Raw genomic sequence first — 14581 nt, forward strand, 5'->3', positions numbered from 1 at the left:
AGGATTTTGAACACACTTGGCTTTTAGGTTATAGAACAAATTTCTTTATGTTTGTTCATTCCCTGTCAAGAAAAAGCATTTGCCTCCCCTGCCTTGTAATGTAAGGTAGTCCTGTCAAAAGCCTGTTTCCTCCCCTTTCTTTTCCAGGAGATCCATAATGAATGGATGAGGTTGACATGGGAAGAATGGTGTGTAAGCACACAACTTGCAAGGATGCGTCTTGTCTGGAGTCTTAATGGATCAGTAGCAATTACTAAATGACTTACTGTGTATGATCCTTTGATCAGGAGTTGGCTGTCTGACAGGTGTCGCCCAGAGGCGACACATCAGTCTTTGAAAAGACAGATCCTATCACAAGATGATACAGGAGAAATTTTCAAAGAATCCTGATCTGGCCCAGACCAAGAGCAATAAAAAAAATCCAATGTAGTTACTGCGGGAGGAAAAGTTTAGCTGTGGCATAGTTGGGCAGTGTCATTATCTTTGTTTAAGAGATTCGGCTGCTTGCCCCACCCTGGCTTCATAAGGAGAGTAACAATTACAGCCAGTCCCAACAGTATGTAGAAGGCAATTAAGGGGGGAAGGGGAAGAAAGCAAAGCCAGGCAGGATTTGCCACTGACCTTGATGTTTCACTTCGGCAAACTCCTTGTTGTATTCTTCTAGTGTTTCTCTAAGTTTCTGGTTCTCCGTTTCAATGTCGTGTAGACGCTGCACTTTTATTTCCAGCTGTTGCCCGAGGTCCAGGGCTGGTACAGGATCTACACAATGGGAGAACACAGATCAGCATACTGCACCCAGACCCTCATCCAGGAAACACTACCACCCAGCCATGTTCTCAGGCCCTCACTGGTGGATTCTAGACAAGTCCTCTTATGCTGACATACCCTTAGTTCTTTACTGGGGGGCAGCTAAGTAGGTGTTGTGCTTCTGAGCCAAACCAGTCCCTTACTGGCAATTCTAGGCCAGTATCCAAAAGTCACCTCCTGGAGATTCTCTTGGGGCCTCAATTCTCCTTTCTTCTAGGTAGTTTGATAAAGAAGGAACTCAATACAAGATCCTTAATATGCAAAAATGTGGTGACGACAGTACTCATTGGTATTTGCCAACTCTTGTGCGGTTCTCTAAAAATTTTCATCCATTGGTCAGTGAAAAGAGAGCCGTGGGTGTACTGAGTAGGAGGAAGGGGCTCCAGGGAAGTCTATCTTACTGCAGAGCCTTCTCTGGATGATACGACTCCATGTAACGGTGTCTCTGTTTAAATGTGTCTAGGAAGTTCATGGACTTGGAACTAAAGGCCATATAACACTTGTACAGACAGGACATTCTCTTGCAAGAGTTTCACAATGACATAGTATAGAAGTAGCACTAAAATTCAGTACAGAGGAAAGGCTGGCCCAAGTTCACCTGATTGGCTGGTAGGCCCAGAGAAAGCTGACCTAAGCTGGTTGACTCCAGGTGATCACTATTCTGTACATGGAAACTCTTGGGTCTCTGTAAGGACATGACCCTTTATTTTCTTCTACTTTTTGAGACAGAGGTTTATATATACCATGCTGGCCTTGAACTTCAGATCCCCGATTTCATTTCTCAAATTCTAGCATTAGAGGCATGTAAAAACATGGTTATATCATGTGCTGCTGGATATCTAATCCAGTGCTTTGTATATGTTGCAATTCGTGTGTGCCCTATCCCCTGAAGTACATCTACAGCATGGCATGGTCGTCATTATTATTATTATTATTGTTATTATTATTATTATTATTTTAAATTGTCATCCTCCTTTACTGATGATGGGTGTTAAGAACAGTCAGAGGTGTGCAGCTGATGGTTCTAAGACTGGAGACCCCTATAAAAGCACAACTGGAGGTGACCCAGCATTACCCCTGTGACAGGCACGCAGCCAGTCAGCTAGGAAGCCACCAATTCCCATTAGAATACAGAGAGCAGAAGAGCATCTGGGCCTGTCCTGTAATACCTTGTGAACAAAAGAACACACTGGGGCTGGGGAGGGGGCTCAGTCTGTAAAGAGCTTGGTGTACAAGCATAAGGACCTGAGTCTGAGTCCCCAGCACCCACATAAAAAGTCAAGTGTGGCATTAGTGATCCTAATAGTGGGGTGGAGACAGATGGACCTCTCTAGCTCACTGCCAGTGAGGCTTGCAGAATTTCTGAACACCAGGTCAGCGGGAGACACCGGCTCCTGAGGAACAATACCTGAAGTTGACCTCTGGCTTCCACATGGATGTTCATTCACTCACACTTACACAAACTGGCCCCCCTCCCCCCAAAAGAATGATATCTGCCATGAGATTTACTCAGTATTAGATTATAGTCTACAGTTGGAAAAATCAGACATGCAATTTATAGGACTGGGTTTTGGCCTCTGGCTTTCTCACGAATTCTCAGCAGAAGACAGACAGACATTAAATGCTTTGGGTCAATTTGATCTTCATTTTCCTTCTGTCTAGGAGGCAATTACAACCCACCAGGGGAACACACCCTTTGGAATTCTGAGAGTAGAAGAATACCCAAGTCACAAGGCTTAGAAAGATTACTGAATCTATTTCTGGCAGGGGCGCCAGCCTCGCCTGGGGATGGTTATGGAGATTTAGTCTCCTCTCAAGGAATGCTAAACACCACACATGGCAGATCAGTGAGGGTATATATTCAAGAGCTCACTTAATTTTCCAATGCCAGAGTCATTAATTTTTCAGACCACCCTTGGTTCCTGGAAGCAGGGCTGGCCCACCATGGCTCTGTGGATGCTGTTTCACCAGAGCCTGGCATTCTCTGAGATGTCTTTGTGTTCACAGAGTTTATCCACGTGTCATTAGGATGTGTGGAGCTGGAGTCTGCAGCCCCAAGGGAGCCCTGTACTGGGGCTTAATACCACCACTGTACATCATCTGAATCTGAGGCCTACTGGGCACTTATGTGGCCTATATACACAGTCCCTGCCTGTCTCCCTTTCTCATTCATGATTTTTCATTATTATTTCAATCAGTATTAAAATATTTATGTTATGTTAGATTGCCAGAGCTATTTTGGGAACATAGTTCTTCTAAGCAGGAGTGGCAATAACAAGAAAAATGGAATTCCCAGGGCATCCCAGGTGTTTTTTTTTTTTTTTTTTTTGATTGCAGTATCTTCCCAGGAAACCTGCATTCCTCTTTGGCCTCTATGTCTTCAGGCTGGGAAAATGCCTTGAGAGAAATGAGTGATATGCCCACAGCCTCCTTTATATAGAAGGACAATTTGAACTTGATCCATGTCAGGGATGGAGAGGGGAAGGTGTTGTACTTGGAGAAAACTCTATGGATGTTCACTGATGTTGCCTTTTCTAGCACAACTGATAGTACCAATTTGACTTTTCAAGAACTAAGGTCGCATTTTAGACATGTGTGTATGTGGACATGTGGACAAGGTGTTAATGATGGGTATCTTTCTTAGTCTTTCTCTTTTGTTGAGACAGTGTCTTTCATTTGACCTGGGTCAATTTCTTTCTTTCTTTCCTTTCTTTCTTTCTTTCTTTCTTTCTTTCTTTCTTTCTTTCTTTCTTTCTTTCTTTCTTTCTTCCCTCCCTCCCTCCCTCCCTCCCTCCCTCCCTCCCTCCCTTTCTCTGTAGGCTAGGTTGGCTGGCCAGCAAGTTCCAGAAACCCACCAGTTTCCACCTCCCCAGTCTGGGGAGTACAAACTCACAGGAGCTTTTTCATGGGTACTGGGGATGGAACTTGGATTCTCATGTTTGTCAAGCACTTTACTGTACTGACTGAGCTATCTCCTTGGGCTCCTCTGGGCCATTCCTATTTAAAGGCCAGGATCCAGTGTGTCTGTCTCTGATGAAAAAATAGCTTTCATCTTGCCATTCAGCAGGAATCCAGTAACATATGTAGAGAACACACATGTTATGAAGCAAATCGTAACCAACAAAGACTTTAGACAAATTCTCAACATGCCCCGCTGTAAATGGAAGTTCTGACACTCTTGTAATTATTCATCATGGCATCTATATTTAATTTAACAATATTAAAGTTAATGTAAAAGTAGCAAAACTGGCTACAGAATGGAAAAGGAACTCAATGTTCAAATAGTGTGATGCATTAGACTCCCAACTTTACGATGGTACACAGAATGACTAAAGGCCCACAGTACTGAAATATTGTTTTGGGATATGTAAAAGCCTCTTAGGTTTAATTTTTATTATGTGTATTAAAGGAATGGCTAATTACCACATGATGGTATAATAGCCCTAGCATGTTTGAGCTGGAGACTGAAACAATGAACTTCAGCAAGCCAAACCCCAACCTGCATGTTAAGCTGGGGAAATCATAGCTTTCTGTCTCGTTAAAGATTTCCAATGCCATTTAAACTCCATACAAGCATTGTTAGGTCTCAGGCTGTACGTCAGAAGCCTCTGATTTCAGCAGTTCAATTACAGAATTGTCTGAGGGAGGAGAAAGAACACACCCATAGACAGAAGAATAACATGCAAAGTTCTGTAAGCCACCTGCCCAGCCTCCATCCCAACATGCTTTGCCACTATCCCCATCCACCCACCATGACAAACTCAAAAAACATTTTATGATTATCTGATAAGTTAATTCCTGAAGCATGCTCAGATGTAGTGTGCAGTTCGTTATGCAACGCAGGACTTAAACAGCATAATTATATAACAAACAACCCTATCACCTGGATTTATTCAGCACATTTTGCTAAGCGCGGTAACATTATCTCATTAATTCTAGTCATCCCTGCAGAAGCTGGGGGAGGGCAAGCTGTGATGTGTCAGGCGCTGGCATCTCCCCCAGGGACAGGGATGGGAAGGGAAGCTGGCTAGGCCAACAGGTATGCAAAATGCTAATTAAGAATGCTATTTCCTGAGCCAGCAGCCACCTCAATTATACTGTCTCTTCATGTACTAATTTAACAAGGGTTTCCTAAGTGGCTACATGATCTGGGAAAGGCCAGGGATGGGCACTGCAAGGGACACTGAGCCAAGTCAGCAAGAACCAGCCTCTCTGGAGAGGTAGCCCAGGTACATCAAATATCAAGAAAACAAAACAAAAAACCCAGTCAAGCTCACAGATGAGTGGAAGATGGGCTCCATATAAATGGAAAAGAGGAGCTTTGTTTAGTAAGAGGAGACAGAGATACTTGAGTAGTTGCCTTAATAAAGACACAAGAGGAGTGAGGAGATCAGTGCTAGGCATGACTAGAACCATCTACCACCATCAAAGTAACCGATAATGTTAATGATAAAGATACCAGGGTGGTTCTGGGTGCTGAAGGGACACATGATAAACAAGATTAACATCTAGCTCTCAAAGGCTTGCCAAAAGGATTAGAGGTATACATCCCAAAATACAGGAACCAAAAACTGACAGGACAAGAGAAAAAGAAAAAAAAATCCACAATCATGGGCACAAATTTCAAATCTCCATTCACATTTATTAATAACAGGTATAATTTCTTCCCATGGTGCTGGGGAAGGAATGCAGAGCCTTGAGAATGCAAGGCTAGGGCTCTACAGCTGAGACATGCCCACAGCTCTTTATGGCTGGGACTCTATGCAGACGCTCTTCCACTGAGAAACCCAGCAAACAGTCAGTATGGATGCAAAAGCCTGAAGAACACAGACTACCAAGCACTCTGGTAGCCCCACACAGCTGCACAACAAGTGTTCCTTTCATATGTACGAGGAACATCCATCAATAACAAGCAGAGCTGCAAACAAGCCTTGATAAATTCAAAAGAACAAATATCATCCAAAGTATATACTCTGGCCACAATGGAGTAAAAACATGACCTGGACCTCCACTTAAGAACATAAAAAAGGAGCAAATCAAACACAAAGTAAGTAGAAGTGAGCAAAGGAGATTGGGGAGCAATAAAACTGAAAAGGCAAAAAGAAAAAAAAATCAATACAAACAAAAGCAGGTTCTTAAAGAAGAAAAATCATTGAAATTGATTAGCTTCTAGCCAGACTGATCTAGAAAAAAACTTAGAATTTACAAATCCCAAGATCAGAAAATGAATGAAAGAATGGATATGACAACCCCCCCCCCCCGCCCCTAGACCTGGCTGGCATGGAAATCAGTATGTAGACCAGGCTGGTCTCAACTGCTCAGAGACCTGCCTGCCTGTGCTTCCTGGACTGCTGGGATTTGAGGCATGCACCACCACAACTGGCCCATCCTACAGATCTTAAAATGGCAGAATACACCTTTAATGCCAACACTGAGAGTCAGAGGCAGGTGGAGCTCTGTGAATGAATTTGAGGCTAGCCTAGTCTATATAAGGAGTTCTAGGCCAACAAGGGATATATAGTAACTGTCTTTAAAAAAAATAATAAATATATTATGATTAACATCATGTGAATAATTTTGGTATTTTAGATGGAGCGGATCATTCCTTACAAAGCCAGGTGTGGTGGCTCATGCCTGTAATTCCAGCAGTCTGGAAGGCACAGATAGACAGATCTATGTAAATTCGAGGCCAGACTAGTCAATATGATGACAAATTGTTTCAAAAACGTCAAATTGGGAAGACAGCTCAGTGGGTAAAGTGCCTGCCATACAAGCATGAGGACCTGAGTTCTGATTCCCAGCCCATGACAATGCCAGGTCTGGTTGCCAATGAAGACAGAAGCACCCCTGGGGGCTTGCTGGTCAGTCACCTTAGCCTACTTGGAGTGTCCCAAATCCCAAGAGAGAAAGACCCTGCCTTAAAAAACAAGATAGCTCTCAGTTGGTAGAGTACCTGCCTAGCATACAATGAAATTCTAGGTTTGATCCCACACAAACCAGGCCTGGAGCCACACACCTGTACTCAGGAGGCAGAGGCAGGAAGATCAGAAATTGAAGTCCATCCTCAGCTATAAAGTGAGTCTCTGAGGTCAGCTTGAAGATACATTAAGATCTCTGGCCAATGCTCTGTTCGGATGGGTGTGGCTAGGGGGCCAAGAGTAGCCAGCAAGATGCAGTAGGCAGGGTGAGCCCAGGGAGTAAGGGATCACTGGACTGTGGATGAGGGAGGTAGTGGCAGGGGTGAGATAGGAGGGGCTCAAGTGAGGGTCAACTTCTGGGGGTGTGCTTATTAGGTGTGAGGAAAGACGAGAATCCTGGATGACATCTGCAAGAAGACCAATGCTGAGAAGGCAGAGGAAGAACCAGGACGCCAGTGTAATCAGGTGGAGTGGTGACTTAACAGCATGGACCCCAGGAACATCTGTTTCTGTGGAGATGGTGCCATAATGCAAGACAATGTTGGGGTCATTTATCCACTCTGGTCAAGCCACTCGCCCCGGGCCTCCAGGACTTTAATATAAACATTTTATTTGCGAGTCTCTGATTACTACCCAAGAAGCTGGCATGCTCCAATAAAGCGAAGTAGTGTCAAACAAAGAGGTCCCAGAATTACTGAGGGCACACTGATGCTGCCAAGATGACAAGTCTGTTTCAGATCTGGCTAGGACTGTTTATGCCAGGGAAGATTTGGTGGTAGTTGGGCTTGTGGCAAACAGATCTACCTCATACTGTGAGGGCTCAGAAGCCCATCTTAAACCCTGGGCCCATGTTTGCACAGACAGTTCTGCAGGCAGCATAGGGCTGTCCCCTGCCACCAGTATCAGGATGAATGTGTTCCTTGTGAGCAATGTCCCAGCGATGACATCACATAGAGGCAGACTCTACTTTTTGCCAGGACACTATGGACTAATGTAATCATACGATTACATAATTAACCCAGCTGTCTCATTAAGAAAATCAACTGGAATTCAAGGCATAATTAGTTATATGACAATTAGCATGCTGATGAGCAACCGACAAAAAGCTGTCTAGATACCCAGCATGCCAGGACCACCCCAGTCATGGCCGGGCTGGGGGTGGAGGGATGGGGAGAAATGGATGGGACCAGGCCAGACACCCCTGTGTGCAAGCACACCAAGGATTCCCTGGATCAGTTCAGTTCTCAAAGCACCAGTACAGCCAAGGGTTTGGGGTAGGCAGGATCAAGAATGAGGATAGCATGCCAAAGCTTCTGGCACAGACATAGGCATCCACCTTGTAACTTTCACTTCTTGAAAGTGTTTATAGCTGGGTGTTGTGGATATGGATCCATTGGGAGACCCCTTGCCTAGCATGCATGAAGTCCTGGGCTCTACAATTCGCTCAACCACACATAAACAGGATATGGTGGCATGCCCCCGCAATCCCAGAACTCAGAAGGTAGAAGCCAGAGCAAGGGGCTATCCTTGATATACAGTGACGCAGAGGTCAGCATGGACTCTATAAAACTAAAAATAAAAACTAAGAGTTTGTAGTTGATTGATCACTGCAACAGCATGTAACAAGGCACCGAGATAAAAGATATGCCAAGTTTTACTGGTGTCCTGGTCATGGAGGGTGGAAAAAAAAGTTGTCTCCTGTCTGGTTTCCAATTCCTCCAGTGTGAAGGATAATTGCCTCTTTGCTTCTTGTATCTTGAAGCAGCTTTAGGACCAGCTCCAGGCCAAGGAGCCACAGGCAGCTGAGTGCCTGCCTGTAACCCAAGCTACACTGCTCTTCAGATGTCCCTGTTCCCTTTTTGTTTTGGTTTGGTGCCTCAGGTTGTTTCTTAGTAATATGAATCAAAATGTCCCAGGAGGACAGACAGGACACCTGTGAGGGAGATCTTGTAGGTCTCAGGCTACTACAGTCACACTACAAGAGTCGGGGGCACTGACCCTAGTTTGCCAACATCAGGAGATCTGGAATACCTGAGCTAGACTATCCCTCTGGAATCGGACTAGAGGCAACCATATTTTTCCAGCCTTGAAGGTGACATAGTGGTTGGAAAAACAAGAGGCACTTCTATTTGACACATCAGACCCTGTTAGCTTTCCTTAGGAGTCATTATGGTCAACTGAGAAGGAAAAATGGAAAGAAAGTTTCTAATTTTGTCTGTGACATGTCCTCACCAGAAAGTGACAGCACAAAGGACTAGCTGGCCATTTCACCCCTGTGGAGGGACATTAAAAAGCAGACCTCAAGCTGAGGCTATAGCTCTGCTTATAGTGTATTTGCCTAATATGCTTGGTCCCCAGCCTTGCACCACATAAATGGGGCATGTTGGTGCACACCTGTAATCCCAGCACTTAGGAGGTAGAGGTTGAAGGAGCAGGAGTTCAAGGTCATCAATAGCTAATGAGTTTGAGGTCAACCTGGGGCTACTGAGACCCTGTCTCAAACAACAACAATAACAATAAAAGGTTGTGTACCATATGTGCCAACTTTATATAAAGTTCTGGGAATACAATAACCCACAAATGAGCTCTTTCTAGGAAGATCTCACTTATCACTTCAGAAAACCCATGTCCTATTGTGATGGTTAATTTTCACTGTCAATAATTTAACTGGATTTAGAATCACCATGAAAATACATCTCTGGATTTGACTATGAAGGTGTTTGTAGAAAGATTTAATTGAGGAGTGAAGACTTATTTTCTGGTTGGGGTCCTGGACTGAAGGAAAGGAAAACTGAGCTGAGAACCAGCATTCAGCTCTTGGCTCCCTAACTGCGGATGGAATATGACCAGCACCTCGTGCTCCTGCTGCATTTCTCCTCTTGATGTGCCTCCTAAAACCGTGAGCCAAACAAACCCTTTCTCCCTTAAGCTGCTTTTGTCACAGCAATAAGAAAAGCAACCACCACACCAAAACTACAGTCCCGTTTCCTAGGACAATCAAAGAAACCGAGGCAGTTCTTATAATGTGGACTGGAGCCCTGATTCATGAGGTGATGAATATTTTATAGTGCTGGTAATGTATCTTTGCCTTCTAAGTGCTGGGATTAAAGGCACACACCACTATCACAAAACTGATAACCAGGTGTGGTGACACAGGTCTGTAAACCCAGTGCTTGGAAGGATTGGGCAGGATTCAGAGTTTCAGGACAGTCTGGGCCATGTAGTGAGTATGAGGACAGCCTTATTCTTTCAGATTTTATCTCAACACACACACCTCCCCAAAACTACTGCATCAAGAACTTTCCAGAGCAGACAGCTGATCATGTTTTAGTTTTGAGTACTTTACAAGTAGGCAGCTAATTGTGCTCTTATCTGTGATGCACTGGTAAGGGCAACTCTTAGTCAGGGTCACTTTTGCTGATCAAAGCAACTTGGGAGGAAAGGGTTTATTTGGTTTATATGCCCACATCACTGTTAATCAATGAAGGAACTCAGGACAGGAACTCAAAGAGAGCAGGAACTTGGAGGCAGGAGCTATTGCAGAGGTCCATGGAAGTTTGCTGCTTATTGGCTTGTTCTCCTGCATTCTTAGAGAACCCAGGACTACCAGTCCAGGGGGTAAGCTCCACACACAATGAGCTAGACCCTCCCCCATCTTAAGAAAATGCTTTACAGGCTTGCCTACAGTCAACTTTAAGGAGGCATTTTCTCAGCTGAGACTCCCTCATGTCAAGCTGACATAAACTAGACAGCACAACTGAGAAAGTTAGACTGCAAGTGACTGTTCTGCTGATTTATGGATGTTGTCCTCTTCTAACCATGCAAACAAATACATTATCACAGAATGAAAATCTGAAGAAAGTCACCCACTCAAGGTTAATGACTGGCAGATTATGCATGCCAACAGGAAAATTCCTTCTATGCAGAGCCTTCAAAAGGAGGCCATTCTGTAATATTCTAGCTATGAGAGAGCATCACCCTTTAAAAGCATCGTCAGTTAGAGATACAAGCTGCTTTACTCAAATTGTAATTGTGAAATATTTTTTCTACTGACCAAAGTGTGTGTGCAGTGTTGGGGGAGTGGGGTGAAAGAAAGGAATTGAGTCTTTTGGTGTTCTTCGTTCAGGCTTCTTGGTGTAATAGACTGCCAGGAGGTGCTGGCAGAATTGAAGCGTCTTGAACAGCATGTTTTAGACTGTGCTTTTTCCACTGGAAAGTTGTTGGCATCAAGAAACCATCCAGCCTGGCGATGGTGGCGCACGCCTTTAATCCCAGCACTCCAGAGGCAGAGGCAGGCGGATCTCTGTGAGTTCGAGACCAGCCTGGTCTACAGAGCTAGTTCTAGGACAGGCTCCAAAGCTACAGAGAAACCCTGTCTCGAAAAACCAAAAAAAAAAAAAAAAAAAAAAAAAAAAAAAAAAAAAAAGAAAGAAAAGAAACCATCCAAAACTCTGCCCTTGTCCACAGTCATGGACCCAAATACAGAGAGATGACAGTCTCAAGAATAGGAAAACTGAAGCAGAGGGGAGCCTCACTGGGGGAATCCTATCAGGTCACAAAGTTGGCAAATGGTCATGACACTTGTACTCATGAGGTGAATTGTTAGAGAATGGATATAAATCTCAATGAGAAGTGCGTGGAATTTTAAAAAAAAAGTAGCCAAGCATGGTGAGGCATGCTCAGAATCTTAGCACTAGCTGAGGCTGGAGTATCAGATATATAAGGCCAGTACTGGCTGCACACCAAGTGTTAGGCTATCCTGGGCCACATTAAACCGTGTTTCAAAAAAAAAAAAAAATAAATGAATGGAGACAAGGATAACAGTTCAGCAGGTAAATGTATTTGCTGATAAGCCTGATGATACACATTTGATCCCCAGGACTCACATAATGGAATGAGAAAATCACCTTCTAAAGGTTCTAATTCCTATATATGTGATATGGCACAAACATGCAAGCACACCCACATAATAAAAAATTATAAAATAACTAATGAATTACTAAAAAACTAAACTGGAGCCACAGAAGTGACTGAGTAAAACGCCTTCTTATGGAAGTCTAAGGCTTTGACTTCTTAAGTGTGTTCGTAGCACACACCTATAATCCCAGCACTAGAGAGTGCTGAGACTGGAGAAGTATAGGTTCCAGGAGGGTGACAGAGTGAAAACCCAACTCAAGCAAATCATATCTCAGCTGGACCCAATGGTTCATGCTTTTATTTATTTATTTATTTATTTATTTTGATTTTCAAGACAGGGTTTCTCTGTGGCTTTGGAGCCTGTCCTGGAACTAGCTCTTGTAGACCAGGCTGGTCTCGAACTCACAGAGATCCACCTGCCTCTGCCTCCGGAGTGCTGGGATTAAAGGCGTGTGCCACCACCGCCCGGCTTGGTTCACGCTTTTAATCCTAGCACTAGGAAGACAGAGGTAGGTAGATCTTAAAAGAAAAATTAAAAAAAAATCTGTCACTAAGGAAATATTAGGCCATTATTATTTTAACTGCTGGGATAATGACCAATAATAACTCAAGGTTATTTTGCAATAAAGGTCTAGTCAGTATCTTTAACATGCTGGGATTTTTGATAGTTGATTGTTTTTGTTTTTTGGAGACAGGATCTGTGCTGGCTGGTTTTATGTCAATTTGACACAAGCTAGCATCATCAGAGAGGAAGGAACCCCAATTGGGAAAAATGTCTCCATAAGATCCAGCTGTAGGGCATTTTCTTAATTAGTGGTTGATGGGAGAGGACCCAGCCCATTGTGGGTGGGTCATCCCTGGTCCTGGGTTCTATAAGAAAGCAGGCTGAGCAAACCATGTAAAATAAGCCAGTAAGCAGCACCCGTCCATGGCCTCTGCATCAGCTCCTGACCTGTCTGAGGTCCTGTTCTGACCCCCTTTGGTAATAACAGCAATGTAGAAGTTTAAACTGAATAAACCTGTTCTTCCACAATGTGTTTTTTGGTCATGGTGTTTCGCTGCAGCAATAGAAACCCTAACTAAGACAAGGTCTCTTTAGAATTATTTTTTATTTGTGTGTATGTGTGTGTGCGCGCGTGCATGCGCCCGTGAAAGTCAAAAAGTTATCTGATCCCTGGAGCTGGAGTTACAGACAGTTGTGAGCCACTTAACATGGGCGCTAGGAACTCGGGTCCTGCAAGAGCAACTACTCTCACTTAACTGATGAATAGATGCAGGGTCTGGTGTATTTACGAATTTCTTGACCCTTCCAAGTGCTGGGATTATAGGTGTGCACCACCACACTTTGCTTTGTGGGGGTAGGGGGGTGAACATGAGGGATGAAAGAAGTCAAAGCTGGCAGAGTCTTTCTCCTTCACTCCTAGTCCGCGAAGCGGCTAGAGGTCGGGGCAGGTGAATAGGCAGGGTATAAGGAGATCCTGGCTGGGATGCAGGCAGGACAGCTGTTCAACCAAATGCATGTGCTAGGCATTAAAGCCACAGGATGGAAAACTTGCCAAGCACATGTGCTGGACCCCAAATGGAAAGGCTGTTTCAATATCTTTGCAGCCATGAAAATCTTTATAGACTGACATAAAAGCTAAATGAAAATTCAGAGAGCTATTAAACCTCTCCATGGCAGTGACAAGACAATCTGTTCTGGAGCAGTAGATGCTGTCTGATACTTTAGATACTCTAGGGAGTTCATTCCCATGGGTGGTGTCAACCACAGGAGCAAGGTATAAATTTGATTGAAGAAAGCTACAGACCAAGGAAACCTTAAGTACATACTGTGTTTACTTTACCCCGCACAGTTTTATGTCATTCATATTGCCCTATAGTGAAACTCTTACAGAGGTGAGGATAACCTTAAACTCTGAGCATCCTGCTTCCACAACCCTAGTGCTGGGATTATAGCACCACCCATCTGACTTCAGAAAGCACTTTGAAGAAATGATTTGATACATCCACTTGTACATCCACTGGCTAAATATTTACCAAATTTCTACTACATGGTAGACACTGGGGTAGATGCCTGGGAAATGATTAGGAACAGGGCCATGTTGTTTGAGTGTCCCTTCCAAAAGAACCCAGTTAGCAAGTACAGTCAAGCATCTAGGAGGATAAATTCCGAGAAATGTTTACTGGATTCTGTCATTTCTGAAGAAATATTACAGAAGCAAAAACAGGGAGGAAATCACTAGGTGACAGTCTTATAATACCACTGTTACTGTATATGTGTTCCCTTGTTGACTAAAACATTGTTATGCAGCATGCAACCATAGTTACAATGGCGGTGAGATGCCTGGGCTGTAGTTTAGTTGGCAGACTGCTTGTCTAGCATGCATGAGACCCTGGAGTCAAAGGGTGGTACATACCTTTAATTCCAGTACTCAGGTTGGGGAGGCAGGAGGATCAGAAGTTTAAAGTTATCCTCAGCTACATATCAAGTTTGAGGGTAGCTCTGAGCTACATCAGACCTTATCTCAAAAGGGAGGGGGATGACAGGAAGCTGAGTATGGCAATACATGCTTGTGATCTTAGCATTTGGGAGGCTGAGGTAGGAAGATGGTGAATTCTCTACTTAAACTACACAGACCTAGACTGTGAGGTCAGAGCAAAATGTGTCAGGATAAGGTTGAACATTTTAGGATGCTGGGTCCTCATATAAATTAATCTGCAGGTCTAGCAAGAGGTGAACTGAACTGTGCTTGGGGCACCTGCAATGTAAAGAAGAGTGTCAGGAATTGGGATACAGACATCCTACAGGCTAGAACAGGGTGACTATGTGGTCCTTGGGTGAGCATATGGGTAAGAGAAAGTACCACTCAAAAGCAGGGTCCAGGGAGAGGACAGTGTCCCTTGGGTGGGAACAGGGGGCATAAGCCATCCCAATGGAC

General features: G+C 44.0%; 1 protein-coding gene across 16 annotated transcripts in view; it reads right to left on the bottom strand.

Annotated features, from left to right (window-relative positions):
- The window catches only part of Cux1 (cut like homeobox 1), a 348081-nt gene that overhangs the window by 134768 nt on the left and 198732 nt on the right, over positions 1-14581 (bottom strand). For all 16 annotated transcript variants that reach the window (XM_050127936.1, XM_050127935.1, XM_050127934.1 and 13 more), the window contains one exon: positions 622-759. In XM_050127936.1, the coding sequence (XP_049983893.1) occupies positions 622-759 (138 nt within the window). The remainder of the gene's footprint in view (positions 1-621; positions 760-14581) is intronic.

The sequence above is a fragment of the Alexandromys fortis genome, unplaced genomic scaffold (assembly GCF_014885135.2).
Source record: "Alexandromys fortis isolate MF-2015 unplaced genomic scaffold, M_Fortis_MF-2015_v1.1 scaffold_291, whole genome shotgun sequence".
Lineage (NCBI taxonomy): Eukaryota > Metazoa > Chordata > Mammalia > Rodentia > Cricetidae > Alexandromys > Alexandromys fortis.